This window comes from Gobius niger (assembly GCF_951799975.1).
Source record: "Gobius niger genome assembly, chromosome: 13".
In the NCBI taxonomy this organism is placed as follows: Eukaryota; Metazoa; Chordata; class Actinopteri; order Gobiiformes; family Gobiidae; genus Gobius; species Gobius niger.
In genome coordinates this window covers 5,284,622-5,306,344 of record NC_136864.1, presented here as the reverse complement: position 1 = coordinate 5,306,344, position 21,723 = coordinate 5,284,622, and the positions used below count along the sequence as shown (strand labels likewise).

General features: G+C 41.4%; 1 protein-coding gene across 2 annotated transcripts; it reads left to right on the top strand.

Moving 5' to 3' along the window:
- Positions 1-3,887: 3,887 nt before the first annotated feature.
- On the top strand, positions 3,888-20,712 carry LOC306972943 (uncharacterized protein). Of its 2 annotated transcripts, none has more exons than XM_079569677.1 (14): positions 3,888-3,965; positions 4,413-4,668; positions 6,276-6,378; positions 7,063-7,207; positions 7,280-7,362; positions 8,931-9,038; positions 9,122-9,240; positions 12,168-12,327; positions 12,473-12,570; positions 12,748-12,819; positions 14,195-14,794; positions 16,365-16,567; positions 17,284-18,155; positions 19,611-20,712. In XM_079569677.1, the coding sequence occupies exons 2-14, from the start codon at positions 4,581-4,583 to the stop codon at positions 20,632-20,634; spliced, it is 3,675 nt and encodes a 1,224-aa protein (XP_079425803.1). In that variant the 5' UTR covers positions 3,888-3,965; positions 4,413-4,580; the 3' UTR covers positions 20,635-20,712. The 2 variants fall into 2 exon arrangements, with proteins under 2 accessions (XP_079425803.1, XP_079425802.1); XM_079569676.1 differs by having other exon boundaries at positions 17,284-18,167.
- Positions 20,713-21,723: the final 1,011 nt, after the last annotated feature.

The following is a 21,723-nucleotide window of genomic DNA, read 5'->3' as shown; positions in this document are numbered from 1 at the left end:
ACAACAGTGCAGCCATGACAAACATACAGAGGCATTATTGTGGGATTGTTTCACCAATAAACACCTGTTGTAGCCGATATATTTCCTAGCTCTGTGTTAGGGCTGAAAGATATATCGTTATCGTATTGACATCGAGATATAAACATTAAAATCATTAAAATCGAAAAAAGCAAGATATAAACTATATCAATTTTCATCAATAAAACAGCACTATTTATTATTATGTTTGAATTTTTCTGAAAAATGCCTGGTTCTCACCTAATCCATAGTTATATCGTATCGTATATCGAGATATCGGGCCTGAATATCGAGATATGACTTTTTGTTCATGCGGTTCAGCCCTACTCTGTGTTCAAGATCATATTGAAAATGCTGTTTAGAAGAAAGACATGCACATTTATCACATGAAAGACTTTGGGGAAAAATAAAGTGAACATTTTTTGATCCTTTTGAGTGACAAATTAAAGTGATAGTCTGTAAGTTTGCAAAGTGAGCAGACATAGTGTGGAATGTGAAAGTAAACTCCTCCCCTCTTGGACCAGAAAGCCCTTCTTAGTTTGCAAAATGAGGAGAGCAGGAGCAGAATTTTGAAAGTAAACGATCAAGCTCCTCCCCCTTCCCTTCTGATTGGACCTGACGGGCTGGTTCACAGGAAAAGCTTGTCTCATTGGTCAACATGGGAGGATACTAGACTGCAGAAATCTGTGAGGGAGGGACTTTACGAAAAATAATTTAGGTGTATTTACTTTACATCAAAGTGAAAAAACAGGGTTTTTTTTAGACTTCCAGACTATCACTTTAAGTACATGAAGATGTTTGCAGCACATTTTTGCCTATTTCTGATGGTTTGCTTCATCATCTTTATCGAGAAACACCTCAAAAACAATGAGATATAATTTTTTGTCAGTATCGCCCTTGTCGTACACTCTGTTTCCTGGGTGAAATGTTCCGCAGTGTGGCTTTAAGCTGTAAGACGGTTACGATGATATAAGTCAAGTCAAATCAGGTTTAACATTCTCATTCATCAGCTCACAAACAAGACTTTTTACCACTTTCTTTGTATTATATTTTCTCAGAGTTTTGTAAACCACATTTCGTCTCCTTAAGATTTAAATGCACTTGAAAGTCTTTATATTCGACTATAACTAAACTGTCTATGCAAATAACCCGGGCACTGTTTCCACGGAAAAGGAACTCTATATTTATGTGGGGAAGAACGGCTAAAACGTCTTATTTTTGTAAATATTTTTGTGTTTGGACGATGTTTTCATGATTCAATAACATTTTGTCTTGTATCAAAGAGTTTTTGTGCTTCCTCCTTTACGGATCAAAACAATGGCAGGGCAGTTGTAAAGGGGTAAATATGAGGAAGTCGATGAAGAAACAGCAGGCGGAAGTTGGTGAGTGTGCGCCCCCCTGTGGCACAACTGTGTGTTGCAGGTTGACAATATGATGGAACGAAGGAGGTGGTTCTCAAAGCATTTCAGAAAATATATGAACTTCAAAGTCCAGCCAGGCTGAGATCAAGATCAAAAATGGACTTTAAGGGGATTAAATTGTGCCAAAATGGAATTCAAATGAAAGGTGAAGTTAAAATGAATAGTGAAGTCTTAACCTCTTAACTCCCGCCTGAACCGAGAGGATCGTTATCCTCACGTTATCAGATTTTTTTTTCCATCATTTTTTGTTGGGTATTCAACTCATTTTTGTAACTTTTTTGTCATTTTTTTGGTCATTTTTTCGTCATTTTTTAATCACATTTCTGTCACATTTTTGTCATTTTTTTAATCAAATTTTTGTACTTTTTTTTGCAACATTTTGTCACATTTTTGTCATTTTTTGTCAATTTTTTGTCTTTTTTTTTGTCATTTTTCGACAATTTCTTGTCAATTTCTTGTGACATTTTTGCCACTTTTTCATCCATTTTTCGTCACTTTTTTGTCAATGTTTTCTCACTTTTTTGTCACATTTCCATCATCGCTTTCGTCTCAGTTTTGTTGCTATTTTCACAGCTTTTTTCCAGAAGCTTTTGGACTGGGGTAAAGCCAAACTGGAGAAAATGTGCTCAGTTCAGGTGGGAGTTAAGGGGTTAAAGTCTTCAAACAGATCGTAAAGGCACTATACCTGCTTTTGTTTTGTTTTTACTGGAACTAGATAAGATCCTTTAGTATATTGGAAACTCAAGACTCAATTTTTGGGGGAAAACACTGAAGCATCAATGTTATGAATATACAAGGAAGTTTCTAGTATTTCTGTGCAAGTGACCCTTAAAGGAACAGGCCACCGTTTTTCCATACTGAGATATGTTCTTACCTGAGCTTAGACGAGTTGATATGTACCTGTCTGGTCTTTGTGTGTGCCCTCAGTCATGCAAAACGACCAAAGATGTTGTTAGCATTTAGCCTCTCCCAATGTGTTCCTATAGCTCCAAACGGGGGTGAAGTTGGAAGCGACCAAGCTCTTCCACAGACACAAAGACCAGACAGGTACGTATCAACTCGTCTAAGCTCAGGTAAGAACATATCTCAGTATGGAAGAACTGTCAACTATCATTTAAACTTAGTGGCTTCCTCTTTCATTGTTTGTAATGATAATAATTGAAAACAAATCAGGTTTAGGGCATTTAGAGAGACTAGATGCAAGTTGGTCATTTTATACTCACTACTGCCACCTCAGGTCTTAAGCTTAACTGCAGCTTCTATATCAAGCTCGTGCATGACGGCACTTCAGACCCGAAGCGACAACTTTTTGAGTGACAGTGCAGGATTTTAGAGGCAGTTGTGGTGAACAGGTCTGAGCTCATTCTACACATTAGGACATGGCTGGAACATGTAGGGGGAGGAAAATACTTAATTTTTAAATTTTTAAACTCTGTATAGTCCCTTTAAAGGGGGGGTGTTATGCAAAATCAACTTTTTCGAGCTTTACATCATGTTATTATGTCATTCCCTCATTAAAAACATGCCTGAAGTGTTGCCTTGGCACATTCGTGTATTTTTGAGTAATCTGTAAAAACTCTGATGGCGGCCATTTTAGGGATAGGTTTGCCTGAGTCCTCCTAGGAACGCCCCCACCTCCTGGAGACGCCTCCGAGCTTTCGTCACCAGCCGAGTAACCAACCACTGCTCCTCAGCAGAACCCCCTCCCCACTGATGCCACAGACAGCGTGTGGAGGGGGCGTGTCGGAAAGAGTCAGAGGTTCTTAAAGAGACAGAGGCCTATTTCAAGACATTCACTACAGCCATTTTGAGAGAGACATTTTATACAAGGCAGTTATTCTATTTCACTGCATTTACAGACCAACAGAAGGTTTCATTGTTATGTCATCATTGTAGTGTGATATAGACTGGTGCTATGTGATTGAAAAAAGCATGATACCCCCTCTTTAAGAAGTGGAATATACTGCAAAAAAAATAAGTAAAAGTTGAGCTGTTTTGACAAGTTACGATGTAGTTAGATTATGTCACTTGGAAAAAAAAGTCTAAATGTGTGAAACCCACTCAAGTCATTTAAACCCATGCTTGATATTAATTTTTTGCAGTGTATGCACATATTTCTTGCGTTTGCTGCCTTTAAAATATAGCATCTGGGCATAAAAGCAGTATATTGAACTTGCTGCTGAACAAGGCCATTGAGACCTCTGCCAAGGCGCTGATACTTTCTCGCACTCGCCTCAGTCCCAGCACACTGTCAGGATTGTGGCTTAACAGTGACATTTCTACCAATCACTTCTGCAGAATGGCTCAGCTTCGTCTGGTCCCGAAGTCACCCAACTCAGGGTCACCCACGTCGGCCCGGACTCAGAGAAAAGCTGCCCCCGATATCTGTGGGCTGCGCAGAAGCTGTCGTCGAATAGAAAGAAGTGATTTCAATACGAGCACGAGCCACTCAGGAAGTAGAGAGGGGAAGTTCGGTGGTTTTGCTTGCATCACTGGTGCGGTGCTGCACTTCGACAAAACTTTACGGTAGGAACAATCTCTTTCATTGCTTTTCGTCTCCAAAATAGGCTTTTTACAAACAGCAGATTTGTAATTCGCTTTATCGCGCTCGCAGGCGCCTTTAAAGGGAACTAGTCGGGTGTAGCTTGATAATGTAGTGCTTTCGATTCACTTCCGCCCCTCTGAAATGGGCCGCGTTTGCTCTGACAGTTAGTTGAGTCACAATGCAGGCTTGTCTTGTCATTTAAGTCGTGTTTAGTTTGAAATTTTCCAGAGAATTTGTAAATGTCTAACAAAAAAAAATGATGGAGATAAAGCCTTTTAAGACAGATAGAAAGATATGGGTTAAGATGGTGTTAAGGGTGTGGCCAAGTTTTTAAATATCTCGCATTAATGATAAGCTAAAAGCAAGTTGGATTCACTTAAATAATCTGGTTGTTATGAATAAAGGTGATGTTTTGTCTTGTCTTGTAGGAGAATGGTAAAGGCGTCTCAGTCTTGAGCGTTTGTCGAGGAAGCAACCTGCAAGAAGACGGGAGGAAATGGCAGCCGCGTTGAAATCAATTCTCTGAAAACGAGAAAAATAATGTGGAGGTTTTTGTTTTGGTTCTGAAGTTGTGAAGGATTCTCGAGATTTGCAAAATGAGGCGGGTTCGAAGGAAAATAGGCAACAAGGAGAAAGTGTTCGGCTGTGATTTGATGGAGCATCTCACCGCCACCGGGCAGGACGGTGAGTCCAGGAAATTTACTTTAAAATATGTAGAACAGAAGAACCTGCACCTGTAAGGTGTAAGGCCTGCACTGCAAAAAACAGATATGTCCATAAGTTAATCTGACTCCAATGAAGAGTATTTGACCATTTGAGTAATTTTGACTCGGCAAGTAAGAAATCTGACATGGAACAAGTATTTATGCACTTTTAGTACAATGTAATACAGTCTGTAATAACTAGTACCTGTGTTGTACATAAGACATACAGCCTTAAGGTTTGGGCTTAAGGGGAAACACTGTTTGACACTACCCTTGATACATTGTACCAAACTGTGCCAAACTGTGCCAAATTTAGTACAATGTAATGTGAAGTGTAAGGATCTGTAATAACTTGAACGCAGTACATACATAATGGAATAATGTGTATTAGTGCCCTAACCCTAACCCTGGTGATACATAATGTAATAAGACATAAAGCCCTAACCCTAACCCTATGGGTTAAAAGCCTTATTTCATTACGTACCTCCAAAGTACTTATACACATTATTCTAATGTGTATGTACTGCATAAGTTATTACAGATTGTTACAAAGCAGATTAAATTCTACTAAATTTAGTTTGGTACGATGTATCAAGGGTGGTGTAAAATAGTGTTACCCAAAATCTTCTTGAAGTTTCTCAAATCAGGGCAAATTTACTTATTTCAAGAAACCTGTGCATGAGGCCTGTTTTTTTTATTTAAAAAAATATATCTCGTAGCTTCTTTCCAGATTTCATTTTGCAGAGTGAAAATGTAGTGACTCCCAACAGTATTGGTAATCTATTATTTTTTAAGAACTTTGTTTAAGTTTCTCCAAAAATACAGAAATATCGTCAGTTCCTTTAATAACGTCCTCTCCTCCTTTTAAACCTGTTTGTACAATATCATAAAGACTGATTAAAAGTAATTTAATTAATTACACCAAAATTAAGGCCTTAAATGTCACTGAAAAGTGTAAAAAAAATTCCAGCACACTGCAAAAATGTTAATAAGTTGAGACTAATTCACGATTTGAGTAATTCTGACTTGCCAAGTAGAAGCATCTTATTTTGTGTAATTATGATCCATTATCTAACTTTATGCAATAAAAGGTTTTCTTTTCTAAAAAATGTTTGTACAAAATTACTCAAATGGTCGACTTTATTTGATTAATAATGCTGTTGCTTGATCTATACCCAAAAAATGTTTTAAAAATACAAAACATTACGGTCTGAAACATCTATAAAAAAGTCAGTTTGTCAAATTTACTTAAAAAATCACCTTTTTACTTAATTTCTGTGAATAATCCAATGTTTGCATATAATTCAAAACTATAATTCTACTTACTAACCTAGTATGCCAACTATACTTATAATTCTTTGCTCTTACACTGATTTCAGTCGGCACTATTGTGTATATTTCTGATTGTTTTCAACATTTATGAAACAGTATCTTCAGTTGGTGAAAGAAGATTATAAGGATGAGTGACTCTGGTGACTTAGGGAAAAGAATCTAAGCCAATTACAATTACATAACAAGTAAACTTCAGCCAGTTCTGACTTTTTATGGATTTGTCACTGAAATACTTTCCCCTTCTCTCCGCTTTAGTGCCTCCGGTGCTGAGGAGCTGCAGTGAGTTCGTGGAGAGCCATGGGATCGTGGACGGCATCTACCGACTGTCGGGCGTCTCCTCCAACATCCAGAAACTCAGGTGAGAGCTCCACCAACTCGGTCTGTGGTGAAGAAAAGTAAGATCCCTATAGAGAATATTAGTACGTGACCATTAAGGCAAAAAAACACTTTAAATTTAGAGGTATCACTTTGAAACTTTGGCTGTAGATCACTGACATAAATATGAGGAAAAAATGTATAGAAGTTTTCTTTATTTTTATGTTTTTATATGAAAGTGAGACATTTTATGCATAAAAACGGCTCAAATTTCAGATATTTTCTGCAACCAAGTCTAAATAATGAATAGACCCAGGTTTAAATGTATGGCTTTATTCTGTTGATATATTACAAACAAAGATTTGATAAGAAGGGATTTTGGATATCTTACAAAATCTGAAAAAAAAATCAAATTTCGCCTTGCTTTTTGGGATTCAAAGTTCAATAAATCAGGCTAGGAATTAGATATTGAAAAACTCCTCTGAAGCGACTTTTACAATATGGTTAAATAAAAGACTGGAAAATTTGGTGTCTGTATGTCCTTCTAAAGTGGAGATTTTGTCGCCTCAATGTAAAAAAAACAGCTTTTCGTGAAGTCGGTCCACAAGTTCCCATAGAAATCAATGGGGGAACGTTGCAGGAAGTTTACATATTGAGCCTCCAAACTGGCTCAAAACTGAAAATTGTGGAAGAATAATGTAAAGTTTGGCCTGTACTTTGATTCCAGGTCAGAGTTCGAGAGCGACGGGGCCCCGGACCTGAACAAAGACACGTATCTGCAGGACATCCACTGCGTGAGCTCCCTGTGCAAGGCCTACTTCAGGGAGCTGCCCAACCCTCTGCTCACCTACCAGCTCTACGACAAGTTCGCCGTCAGTGAAGCTAAAATCGGACCACGTTCACAGTACTGTTTTGCTAAAAAGAGTCTTGTGTGTGTGTGTCAGGAGGCCGTGGCGATCCAGCTGGAGGAGGAGCGGCTGGTGAAGATCAGGGACGTGCTCAAAGAACTGCCTCCTCCACATCACAGGTCTGTCAGCGCCGGGAAACCCTGCACTCTGTCAGGAATGTTATACGGATTGGTTTTGTAGCGGTCAAAATTGGATATCTGTGAGAATAACATTATAAACAGCCTATACATGCCTTTCAATCGTGTGACTTTTGTTGTTATGGTGGCCATTTTGAATACCGAAGTAGAATTATGCCGTACAACAACATGTAACAATATCTACACTCAGGAGGAAAATGAACTGATTGACAATGGCATTTTTATGTACTCGTAATCATTGCTCAAGAAGAAAACGGTAAAAACACCCCCAGAGAGCACAAGTTTATGTGAAGAAACCAGTGTTTAAGCGGCTCAAGACGTTAGTATGCTACCGGTTAGCATTTAGCTTCAACAGCTCAGCTCCGACCTCTCCAAGAGAAAGCCCTGAACCACACTCCAAACATCTGGCCTTGGATACAACATGTGAGGTCAGAGCTGAGCTGTTACCGTAGTGTTTCCTCAGTGTTCAGAGATGTGAGCCACACATGTGTTTATCGTGTTGAAGCCATTGACAGTTTCTAACCGGTAGCATGCTAACGTCTTTAGCAGCTTAAACACTGACTCAGACTCTCTTGTCATGACAAACTGTCAAAGTCACAGAGAAAGGTTTTCTGTTTCCTCTGTGATGTGTTAGTTTAGTCCTCAGAGTGAAGCAGATCTTTCGTAAATCCTGCTGTAGCTCCATAGACAGAGCTGCTACATCTGTGCCACATTTGCTGCTTATATCATATAAACGTGCGTCTCTGGGGCCGTCCTTTTACTGTTATCTTCATGAGCAATGATTACGAGAACATAAATACCACTGTCAATCAGTTGTCTTTCATTTTCATCCTGAGTTGACATATCGTTGCACGTTGTAGTACTGCATAATGCTACTTCGACGTTCAAAATAGACGTGCCGAACGTATGTCAGAGCCCCGTGTCCGAAGCGCCAGCAGATTGAGTGACTACATCTGCTAAAAGTTCGCTAAACTCCGGGAATTATGTATTTCTGCGATAAAGACCAACCAAACTCATGAGACAGTGGAATATTTATGGATTAATTAACGAGTCAGATACGCTTTTACTTCACATGTATTTTACATGAATGGCTTGGATTATTTGAGAGGAAGCTGTCGGTCATTTAACAGCTCCAGCTAAAGGTAAGCAGCTAACGTTAGCATCTTTTCACCGTAACTGTTTATATTTAGGTAATTTATTCATGACAAATACGCAACGCACGACTGAAACAGCGGATTTCATTCAGTCGTGTTGTTTTGTTCAAAGACCTGTCGCTGTCAGGCTCTTCTCCGACTCTTGCAATGCATTGTGGTCTATATTGACCCGTTTAGTGACCATCGATGCTCACGACTTTTCGAGATGCATTGTGGGAAATTTCGAGTGGACTACTTTTTTCTCTCTGGAAATTCGGACACCCCTACAAAATGGCGTGAGCACTATATAGTCACTCTATAGGGAATAGTGTGGACATTCGGACACAGCCATTGTCACGCATGTCAAAGCTGTAACCTGTCGATTTGGGTAAAGCTGATCTGGACTTGTCATTCCAGGACGTTGGAGTTCTTGATGCAGCATTTGGTGCGAGTGGCTTCGTTCTCCGCAGAGACAAACATGCACTCGAGGAACCTGGCCATCGTCTGGGCCCCCAACCTGCTGCGGTAATGTCCGCCCTTTAAAAAAAAAAACGGCGACTGTACGTGCAGGGTTTTTGTGAAGTAAATCTCCGTGTCGTGGATTCCAGGTCGAAGGAGATTGAAGTGTCCGGGTTTAACGGCACAGCGGCGTTCATGGAGGTGCGGGTCCAGTCCATCGTGGTGGAGTTTATCCTCACTCACGTCCCGCAGCTGTTTCCTGAACCAGGTCTGTGTCCGCACGCTGGACTGTTAATTGATTGACTGCGGAATTCTTCCGCAGTCAATTATTGGTTTTCATGTTCTTTATTATTATTCCTCTTCCATCTTTTTCCCGATTTTCTCCAGCTTTCAGCACCTTCATGCTTTGTGCAATTTATGCAAGTTATGCATCAAAATGTTCCGCATGTTGAGGAGAAGGGTGCTATTACTTTTGGGACTTCTGCAACTTACGTTTTTTCCGCAATCGGCCAAAATGTCGGAGATTTTTCCCATTGACTTATAATGGGTCTGCCGCAAATCCATGCTTTTCTGCACTTTTTTCTGCATTTTCTGCAATTTCTGCACTTTGTGCATGTTCAGCTTCTGCAACTTGTGGGTTTTGAGAAAAAAATGGCCTCCTGCAGATTTCCAGTTTTTTTATACGAGAGTTTGAAATGTTTGCATTGGTGTGTATGGGGGAATCCAGCCAATCAGGAGACTCCAGGCCTTTCAGCCATTTGTGCAGCTTCTGCCAATCAAGCACTGAGGCCATTTCAACAGTTTGACCAGTTTATGGAATATAAAAGTTTATGCAATATTAACAATTTATGCAAATTAACCACTTTATGGAATTTAACCAGTTTATGCATTTTAAAGCGTTTATGCAACTTAAGAGTTTATGCCATTGAGGACTTTTGAATTTTAAAGAGTTTATGCAATTCATGTATTTGACCACTTTATGCAACATGACATTTTATGCATTTTACCAGTTTATGCAAAATAGATTATGCAAATTAAGCAATTTATGCAATTTGAAGAGTTTATGCAATTTCTGCATTCGCTTCCCGCAATTCCGCAGTCAATCGCAATGGCGCAGCCATTGCATTTCTAGTTTATATTCAATGTTCAACCATTAGTGAGAGGTTTATCTAAATATGTTGTAATCAGACAGGGAAATGTACTTTACTTGACTGGGGAAAAACAAAATATAGTCATTAAAGTGGTCACAGGATTATGTAGAGCATTGAGTCATTAAAGTCACTGAAAAGCATTCATTTTGATTCCTGCAGGCATTTTATTTATATTTTTGTTTACAATTAAATGGACTAAATGCAAGTTGGCCATTCTTTACCCACTACTGCCACCTCAGGTCATTCGTGTAACTGCAGTTATATATTAAGCTCGTGCGTGACATATTTATTTTCTTCAATCACCTTTTTAGGATTCTCGTGGAGCAATAAAAAGTATCAGACGACGTTTAAAGCCACACTGCGTAATATTTCATCCCTTAAATTAATACAATTCAAGCGTTTCTTTTATTACTGATCTTTAAATGTGGAAAATACCGACGTCTCCAGCTCGTTTCCATGGAGATGTCGACTAAAAGCAGTCGGATTTGAGATTTAAACCGATCAGGACTAAATCCAAGCCCATTCTCTGCTAGAATAGCATCTTCTGTGTCGAGCCGGTTTTGTTTTGGCAACAGCAGGTTCCAAAATGTCATTAAGAGCATAAAATTGGAAAAAAAATGCCATATCACCTTTGATATGATGGATTGAAATGTGCTTGAATTAAGACCATTTATGCTGATTTTGAGTATGTTTCGACTATATTAAAACAAGAGCTTATGGAACAAGCTTTGATAAGCTTGCTTAAAATAATAAAATATGAGAAATGTACTTGAAACGAGTAAAAACAAGTTAAAAAAGTCATTCTTGTTCCGTTGGCAATAATGTTGTTCAAACTACAAAATGAACACAAAGTCCGATAATTCAAGCACTTTGAAGTCAGTTTTCTCAACGATTTTAACTGCATAGGTTCATCAAAAAGTAAAGACGATGTCCCAATATAATGTCTGATTGCAGTTGTGGCTAAAATTGTGCATAATTTCTTCCCTCAAAAGTTGCCCGTTGTGTCCAATTTTCTTTTCCCCGATTCCTCTGTGTTATGGAATGTTGGCAAATCTCAAGAAACAAAAAATGCACAAATATCTTGCATTAGAAATATGGTATTTGTGCATTAAAGGGGCTGGATCAGGGGTAGGCAACGTCAGGCCCGGGGGCCAAATCCGGCCCTCCAGCACAGCAGCTCTGGCCCTCAAGATGAGTTTGAGAAACATGATTACCCAAATTAGACAGTGCTTTTAACATTATTAGAGTTAAATGGGAAAAAGAAAGGTAGAAATGGTGAAAATACTGTTAATGCACCCAGTTAGGTCATATACTGTATTATTAACACTGGCATTTTAACGAAGTGCACTGGAAAAAGAATAATCATTTTAAGGAAGAAATGGCATAAATCTACTCATTTCAAGTGAAAAACAATTATTTGTTTGATTTCAAGTGGGTTTTATTCTTGTTCCATTGGCGCTATAACGTTTGTATCTTGGATTAGTTCAAACCGGCTCAAATTCAACATAGAAGAACTTTAATTCAAGCAATTTTAAGTCATTTATCCCATTTAAGTTGGTCATTTTTCCAGTGTTGTGCTTTACTTTGGGCTGATAATCAGCGACTTTGGCCCTCGGTCTATTTACAATAAAGAAAATCGGCCTCCACCAAGAAAACTTGCCTACCCCTGGTCTAGATGCAGGTTGGCCATTTTATACTCACTACTGCCACCTCAGGTCATACGTGTAACTGCACCTTCTAATTAAGCTCGTGCATGACGGCAATTCGGACCTGAAGTAACACCGTTTTCAGTGACAGTGCAGGATTTTAGAGGCAGTTGTGGTGAACAGGTCTGGGCTCATTCTACACATTAGGACATTGTTGGAACATGTAGGGGGAGGAAAATACATCATTTAAACTCTGTATAGTCCCTTTAATGTGTCATTTCTGCTTCTTCATAACCCAGCCTCACCAGAACTATCACCCCACACCCGTTAAAGCCTCACCCTGCACACATTCAGTCTATTTTTGGTGCAGACAGTAAAGACTGTGACTTCTCTCTCAGGTGCGTCCACTGAGAGGAGGAAGTCCCTCCCCTCTCCGGCGCTCCTGTCAGGACAGGAGGAGGCGTTCTTCAAGTCCCACCCCAAGATCGGGAACTTGAGTCCGGGAGACGGCCCTCTGTCCTACCGGCCCTATCACGCCATCATCGAGGGCACCGACAAGTGAGAGGAATCATTTTCATATCACAATATCGTACTTCATCATGTTAGTCAAAGTAAAAAAAGACTAAAAGGAGACTAAACTTATTTTAAAATAGTTCATGATGATTAAAACTATGACTAAAATGAAAAAATGTGTGTTGTCCAGGAGGAAAGGCTCTCTGAAGGGCAGGAAGTGGATGTCCATCTTTAACATCGGAGGACGCTTCCACGAGACGCGGCGAAGACACAAACACTCCACCAAAGGTACGAACCAGGACGTTTATGTAACATACAAATCCCACAATACTGATGAACTGAGCCTTTGCGTGTGTGACGAACAGAGGGGAAGAGAGTGTTTTTGTTGCCCCGACTTTGCCCAAAAGTCTGTACCTCCATATATGTTTAAAGAGATTTAAAAAATTGCTTTTTTACATTTTTTAGAAAAAGAGCACCCAGCGCTGAGGTCGGCGCGGAGCATGGACTCGCTCAGCTCCCCCTGCCCCACTGACAACGGTAGGTCTAGGTTCAAATTAACCGTCTTTGTCTCTGGAATTAATGGGCAAACTCATTAATCTTGTGGTCTATTAAGTGAAACTACATTTAAGAATTAGTCTGACCTATTTCCCACAAACATCTTCTCAGGATTTTTTTTCCCATTAAAATTAATAAATGATTTCAAGTATTTTTTATGTTAATGTTTCCAAAAGTATCATAGCCTTCAGTATAGCCTTCATTATCAAAAGAGCCAAAGAAAAATAGTTTGGAGCCGCAACTTCATCAGAATTTCAGTCTTAAAGGTAAATCTGCTGCTTGTTCAATTAAAAACCTGCTTGGAAAATACAATATTTGATATAATATAATTATGACAAATTACATTTCTAATTGGGTCACAGCTCGTCATCCCAGGGCAGCGGTCTGACACCTTAAGCCTCCTGGTAATGGCTCCCTCTGGTGTAATTTGCAACTTAGTCACAGGGACATTTCAGAAGCTGCTAATTTAACTAGGGATGCACCGTTCCTCTACTGGTGTCGGATATCGGAGCCGATACTGGGACAAATACGATATTGGGTATTGACTACAAATACCCGATACTAAACCAATACCAGTTTGGCCTCGCAACGCTTTCACTGACTGAATCTGAATGAATATGGGCTGTATGTCATTGTTAAGCTAAGAACCTGGAGAATTCAATCACTGAGTTTGTTTTAACCTCATGGGCTGTAACATGTTTTTGAACGTCGCGGCTAGCAACAGCATGCTAAAGCTAGTGGGAGCATGCTAATGCTAATAGCAACTAACTCGAAACTATTAATGTCTAAAGTAGCTGAATAAAATAATATGGTCCACTGCTGGAGCGGCCAAGTGTTTGTATTTTAGTTTAAAAAATGCTGTTAAAGAATAACTGATATTTGCAATGTTGTAATGATTAGATCACTTCATTTGAGCCGTTCATGTAAAATAACCTGTCCCAAGGATAGTGTTAAAAATCCAGTGATCCTTTTCAAATGTGTTTCCATTAGTTTAGTAATAGATAAAATTGACAATTGATCTGTAACATCATGACAAAAAAAATACTTTATTGATCTCACACTGAAAATAAGAGGACCATTCACTTTCAAGAAAGTCTCTTGGTATCGGTTCATATCGGATATCGGCAGATACTCAAACCCCAGTATCGTATCGGAAGCAAAAAAACTCTCTAAATTTAACATTATCTTTTCATCTCAGATCTCTTCCAGATCCTTCAGAAATGTATCCCGGATCTTTTACCCTCAGAAATTAAGAAACAAGGGAATAAATTCTTCTAAATTAAGCACAGATTGCACCAAAATGACTCCCATCCAAAACCACAAATGTCACTTTTTTGTGTTGAATTTTTTCCTCCAGAATCCAAACGTTCCTCGCGGCCTCCCTCCACGCACCTCTCCCCTCTCTCTGTCCCACCACAACATCAACCCGACTCAGGCACAACGACCGCCACCTCCTCCTCGTCTTCTCCACTGGGGGGCAGCGAGTACGCCGTCACCTACCGCAGAGGCACCGGGCTGGTCACCTCGGGCACCCAGGGCACCTACACCTCCTTAGACCCGGACGGGCAGGGATCGGGTCTCGAAAACCCCGTCCAGACGCGGTCCCCCGGGCTGTCGGCCAAAGCGGAGCGCAGGGCGGCCATGCACATCACCGGCCCCACGCTGGTGTCCGTCCCGCTGCACATCACCTCCACTTTAGCTCTGAAAGTGCTGCAAGGAGGGGGCGCGGACAGGATCGTGCACCGGACGAGGGACAAGGACTCGGGACGCGCGAGGGGGGCGAGGAAAGGGAGCGAGGTGGACAAGAAAGAGGACGCAGAGGAGGAGGGATTAAAGACGAAGGAGGAGGAGAGGGACAGAGGGCAGTGCGAGTGGGACGTGGAGTTGGCTTTGAAGAATCGGTCGAAAAGTCAGACGTCAAACTCGGAGGAGCCAGAGGAGAACAGCGAGAGCACAGGTGGGTCTCCGGTCGCGTCTGCTCAGGCATCACATGGGCTGTTTCCCAAAGCCTAGAGTTACAGTGGGAACCTCTAAGTACCTCACGATTCCATACAATACATGGCGATAATCGATATATTGCACACAAGTTTACTTTGCTTGTTTGAGGACATTTCAGACCAGTTCTAGGGTAAATCTCGCTTGAAATAAGAAAGTAAAATTGCCAATGAGATAAGACCAATTTTCTTACCCCATTGGCAAAGAAAATGACCTGAAATAAGGACAAAATGTATTGAAACGAGTCAGAAACATCTCAGAACAAGTGAAATAATCTAGGACAAATGACCAAGAACTTCTTAACTAGTCAAAACAACTAAAATTTGGATTATTATGCTCAAATTGAGATGTTTATACTGATCTAGTTAAATACTTTTTGCAGTGTGGGTCCACAGAAGGACGGCCTCATGGTTCAAACCGGGCCTGTTGGTCTCTCATAAGGGGCTTCTGAACCGCTCTTTGTCTGACCCGTCACCTATAGTACCTGTTTGCCCAGGGGCACGAAGCCCCTGACAGCAGAGCTCCCAGGATCATTCAGGCGCTCAAGCCCTGTTTTTCACCACAGTTCTTCCATCCTGAGATATGTTCTTACCTGAGCTTAGACGAGTTGATGTGTACCTGTCTGGTCTTTGTGCCCGTGGAAGAGCGTGGTCGCTTCTAGTTTAACCCCGTTTGGAACTACAGGAATACAATGGGAGAGGCCAAATGCTAACAACATCTTTGGTCAGTTTGCGTGACTGAGCGCACACACAAAGACAGGTGCGTATCAACTCGTCTAAGCTCAGGCAAGAACGTATCTCAGTATGGAAGAATGGTGGCCTGTTCCTTTAAGATAGTGGAGGGGTTTGAGCCAAAATAAGGCTTATTCGTGCCTTTATTTTGTCCCTTTTTGTTACGTTTTTATCCTTGTTTTCTTCTAGTTTTTTTTGTTGCTATTTTGACGCTTTTTTCAAGAAGATTTTAGATAATGCCAAACTGGACCCGGCCCCAGATAAAGCGGAAGAAAATGGATGAATGAATGGATGGATGGATGGCCATACTGGAGAAAATATGCTCGGTTCAGTCGCAAAATATCGCGACTGAAATATCGCGATATCTCACAAAATTGATTCATTGTCTCTGGCCTTGGTTGCAGTTTGTTATTATTTCCTTTAAATTGATTAAATCAAAACACACAACTTTTAAGAACTTCAAGTAAATTGGATTTGAAGTAAGCAATGTTGGTCCAAAATGCAATGTACGAAGTTTTACAAATCAACAAAATGCTCGTTGTTTTTGTGGCACAACCTAATCCTGTGCACAGACAAATAGACAATTAGTCGCTCCAATCAGTTGATGCATCCTGATTTATCACCAGGCTGCATTGTTGAAAGGTTTCCAGAAGTATTATGCAGGGTCTTGTTCCTATTAGAGAGGCTTCTTCCTGTGGGCAGACTGGGCTTTTGCACCCCTGCAATCGCTATCATTATTATTATCATTATTAGCTGCAGTTTTCAACTCCTTGTTAATCAAAGCCTGTCACTTCTCTGCAGATATACAGGAGATGAAAGCAGCTCATTATGAACCGGAGGCGACTGAAGCTGTGGAAATCTCGCCGTTTGACCCTGAAGACGAGGAGGACGTTCTAAACTCGACAGAAGTGGACGATCTGACGTTGTCCGGATACGTCCAGGACAACTTCGACTTCCTGGACGAGATGGACTGCAGCAACGTGGACTGCAGTGTGTCCTGCCAGGTCTGTGCTTCTGTGCTTCAAAACTGGGCCAGTGATAGAATTTTATTCGGTTGCGTTCACAACATGACATCACAACATTCAAAGATTCAAAGACTTTTACCATTTGTGATTGATTTGAAATTATATTTATCTCATCCTTGATTTGTGGAACGGGGGGTGAGGGAAGAGGGGTGGGAGGGAGGGCAGGGAGTTCAGCTTCCTGATCTGGCCTGTTGTTTGGAGTCTCCTCCCTGAAGGCATAGCCTTGAAGAGACTGTGTGGTGGGTGCGAAGGGTCCGTGGTGATTCTGACGGCTTTGCGGGTGAGACAGGTGGAGTACATGTCCTTAATAGAGGGGAGAGGGGCTCTACAGATCTTCTCCGCTGCTTTCATGATGAGCTGGAGGCTCCTTCGGCAGGAGGTAGTCCTGACGCCGTGCCACACAGTGATGGAGCTGGTCAGGATGCTCTATATAGTCCCTCTGTAGAAGAACCATGCATGAACCAACCATGATTGTGCATGACGGCGCTTTGAATTAACAACTTTTTGAGTGACAGTGCAGGATTTTAGAGGCAGTTGTGGTGAACAGGTCTGAGCTCATTCTACACATTAGGACATGGCTGGAACATGAAGGGGGATGAAAATACTTAGTTTTAGCATTTTAAACTCTGTATAGTCCCTTTAAAATTTAATATTTTTTTGTTTCCTCTCTTTTTTACTATATTTCGCTTTTCCAGATCAATGAGTTTTCCGTGGAGCCTCCGGGGCACTATGACGAAGAATACGAAGCCATGGACCAATCGCAGTTCAGTCCCAGTTCCCTATCTCCTCCCCCTTCTGCCGCAGCCCCTCCCACTTCCCCATCGGCCCCTCCCACTGGCCTCAGCTCCCCTCGTCTCCTCTGCGTGGACCACAACAAGCGCCACACCAAGTCCTTGAGCCTGCCCTACATGACGTCCCCTGTGCAATGTCCGAGCGGCTCCAGCTCGGAAGAGGACGTCCTGAGCGAAGACAGCGGCGCCCACAGATACAACACCTGCAGCAGCGAGGAGGAGGAGGAAGATGACGATGACGAGAGCATGTTTGTGAAAAGCTTACCCGCAGACTTCTTTCTGAATAACTTGCCAAACGACGACGTCCAAGAGAACAACGTCAAGGTGGTGCAGTGTGCAAGCTTGGCGGAAAGAGAACAAAAATGTCTGGATGCTTCAAAATGCGCTCAAGAAGACATTGCGGTGGAGGAGGGAGGAGAAAGCAACCATGTGCTTTGTGAAAGTACTGAACTGACCGATAAGGACATGGAAGGGGAAAACTTTGAGACTATGGTAATGCAAAATGATGATAAACAAGTGCAGGAAACGCATGAGGAACGAGAGCAAGAGTTATCAGAAAGGCGTCCATCAGAAAGTACAGACGTAGAGGAGGAAGCTGTAAATGAAGATGTGCTATGTCAAACTAATGAAGCCCTGGATATGGACTTGCAACACGAAGAATTAGTGAGTGTGGTAATGCCAAACGATGAGATTCCTGAGGAGCAATCGAACCAAGAAGAAGCAAAAGAAAGTAGAAGTGAGGAGGAGAGAGTAGAGGAACAACACAATGAGGACAAGTCTGGAGAAAGGTGAGTTGCATTTGATTCATTTTCTACTTTATTTTACCTGTTAATCCCCACCTGAACTGGGGAAGATATATCAAAATAGTGTTGAAACGAGGATGAAAACGCAACAAAAACGTGACAACACGCGCCGGAAAAGTGACAACAATGCAAAAGAAACAAAAAAGCCAAGAAAGCTGACAAAAAGCGACAAAAATGCTTAAAAAAATGTGACAAAAACATGGTGACGATGTGACCTAAAAGCTACAATCACTTTTGTAGACCATAGCTTTCAAATGAGGCATGCTCTCCAGTTGAGAAGCGTTTAGATTTGGTAAAGCCAAAGTGGAGAAAATCTGCTCAATTCAGGTAGATATTTCAGGATTTTTGACATAGGGCCTCATTTCCTAGTTATCCAGAGTGTTGTTCATGTATTCCTTATGTTTAGTGGTGCTAGGCTAGTGCTAGGCTAGTGCATGTCTATGGTAACTAGTAGCCTGCATTAAAAACCTCTTCTAAATCATGGGGTCGTCCTCCAAACGTTGCCATATCTGATTTAAAGAAAGCCTTGTAGAAAGTAGTAATGCGGCCGCAGGTAAACAAACTACTGTAGATCCGGTAACCGAGCAGATCGCTCCGCCGCTGTGTAGCTACAACCAGGAAGTCAAATATAAATTATGCAAAATGGTTATATTAAAAAAATGATTCAATCAACACAGACATTCATATGGGTAGTCTGGTGTTATAAGTGATTTGCCTCAGGTGCACTGTGCTTGAGTCAGACTGTTTTTAATGCAGGCTACTAGTTACCATAGACATGCAGTCTAGCACTAGCCTAGCATCGCTAAACTCTTCAAATATAAGGAATACATGAATGAAAAAAAAAAAGAAATCTCCAGAAATCAACAACACTCTGGATTCCATGTATTTCTTCTTCTCTGATGGCACGAGCATTTTCCAGGACTCATCAGGCTCACGTTGTGAAAGAGTGGTTCAGTGAGCATGAGATGGACGGTCCACCACAGAGTCCAGATCTTAACCCCATTGAGAATCTTTGGGATGTGCTGAAGTGCTGAGTGTGGTCACATTCTCCCATCATCAATACAAGATCTTACTGAACAACTAATGCAATACTGGTTCTTTTGACATTGCAGAAGCTTATTGAAACAGAGCCACAGCAAATGTGTTCTGGAATCAAAGCTACCGGTGGTCCACCCAAATATTAGAGCATGTGACCTATTTTTTTTATCCAGGCAGTGTATTATCCTGAGACCTAGTTTCCTTTTTGCATTCATATTCAGTTGTTGTCAGCTAAAAAGAAGGGGGGATAAAACAAGGCCTTGGGGGATGCCATTGTTGTAAAAATGCTTTTGAACATAGTTGTTTAGTAATGCAATACTTTTTACTAGAGTCCTAAAAAGTACTGATTCTATATTCCTTCATTCCTTATTCCTTGTCCTTCATTTTCAGCTTGGAACCAGAAGATGGCGCTGTAACGGAGGACACTCTGGACTGCGAGCCAATAGATTATCACGACGGCCACAATTCCCTCCAGGCCACAGATGAGACAGACCCTGAAGAAGACTTTTCACCTGATAATCTCCCGCTTTGCGCAGGAGAAGATGAAATAGACGGCAGCCATTTTGATTCTGAAATGGACGAAGTCTGTCAAGAAACTGAGCGACTAGAAGCATCCGAATCGGAAAATGTACACATGCTTGAAGACCAAGACAGTGATGAGGAGATTTTCGAACATGAACCTGTCAGCGAGCAGGCGCATATCGACACGTTTCATAGTAATAGCATTTGGGATGAACTCGAGAATGTTATTTGCGGAGTGATTGAGGATATAGAGACGCACACAGCCGACGCGGAGACGCCAAATCCAACGGACATTTATTTGGAAAATGAATGTGAGACTAAAGATTTCTTGGATACCGCCGTGAACACTGTTGAAAATGAGACGGGTTTTCAAAAAGACACCTCTGAAACTATTGACACACTTGAAGACGGACATTTTGAGGCGGATTGTAGCCAGGAAGCAATTTTGGAAGATGCTACAATAGATGCTAATGCTAATGCTATTGATGATAAACATTTCCAAATTGCAGCTAAAACGGAGAACCCATTAGATGAAGCCATGCAAAGCGTCGGAAGCAAAGTCGTGACGTCGAAATTCCCGAGGGTTTATCAAGTCAAAGCGGTGCCCGTCGTCCCGCCCAAACCGCAGCACTGCAAGCTAACGGCGCTAACGCTACGGCAGCAGCAGCAAAGGGACCGGGCCAGAGAAGACAGGGTCAGCTACGGGGCGGAGGGAGAGGAGCAGGTGAACGTGGCGTCCCGAGCGGCAGAGAAATGCAAGGATGGGGGGGGGGAGGAGGGTGCCAGGCCGGGCCCCCCGAGCATGTGCTTCGACGAGGCTGTGGCGATCGCGACCCTGAGGAGGGGCAGAGCCAGGGAGAGCGACAGAGACCGGATGAAAGATATGGAGTAATAGGCGACAAAATGTTGATAGTAAGGTCGACATGTGGATGAAAAGTGGACTGGAGAAATGAGCAGTTGCACACGGGAACAAGATAACCAGCAAGCAAGTCATAGTTAGATGAATCAAAATGAGAAGAAAATTGACCTAAAAGTGGGTTTTGAACGGCTTGCGTTTATTTGCTAAGCTAAGAGAATTTAACATTACATTTATCTTATATTATGCAGTATTGTTTCTTCATTGTGCATAAGATACCTCTATTTACTTGTTTGCACATTATCCTCTTTCATTGTTTGTAATGATAATAATAAAAAAGGTATTGGGCCTTTAAAGCAATACTAAGTAGCTTCTTTACCTTGATAAATCCTTTTTGTTGTCCCTCGGGGGGTAATACAAGTGATAATGGGATGATTGTAGGGTTTTTCATCTTCCCCTGGTGTCTCTGTACAGAAAACCACAATTGCAACTTGACAGCCACCGGGCCGGAGTCACCAATACACACTAATAGAGTCACAAAGAAGAAGCTAACAGGCTAACGGGCAAAGGTAACTGTGGGCTAGCGCCGCTTTAAACCGTATTTACATCCAAGTTTGAAAAATGATTGTGTAATTGGATGTACAATATCCCTCTCTCCCTTTGTCTTTGTGTAGTATTTACTCTCACGGACAATTAATAAGTTAAAAAAATCGCAACTCGCTACGACACCTGCAGTTGCGCTTATGGCCTCTGGGGGCAAGAGTTACTTAGTGCTGCTTTAAGCCTTATGGATCTTGCAATGGAGAAATTCACTCATTACAGCTGGTCACAGTAGGTGCAAATAGTCAGGAAATAGTGCAATGAAAGAAGAACAAGGTGTATGTGCAAACAAGTAATAATAATAGAACGAAGGTATCTTACGTACAATGAATAAATATCAACAACTCTGAATACCAGAGTTGGCAGCGCAAAGAAATAGATTTTAGAACCATATTTAAAGGGACTATACGCAGTTTAAAAATGGTAAAATTAAGTATTTTCCTTCCCCTACATGTTCCAGCCATGTCCTAATGTGTAGAATGAGCCCAGACCTTTTCACCACAACTGCCTCTAAAATCCTGCACT

Coding starts and splice junctions, on each gene's coding strand:
- LOC306972943 (XM_079569676.1), top strand. CDS start 4,581: ATGAGGCGGGTTCGAAGGAAAATAGGCAACAAGGAGAAAGTGTTCGGC. Junction 12,571..12,747: donor ACACAAACACTCCACCAAAG/GTACGAACCAGG, acceptor TACATTTTTTAG/AAAAAGAGCACCCAGCGCTG. Junction 12,820..14,194: donor CCCCTGCCCCACTGACAACG/GTAGGTCTAGGT, acceptor TTTTTCCTCCAG/AATCCAAACGTTCCTCGCGG.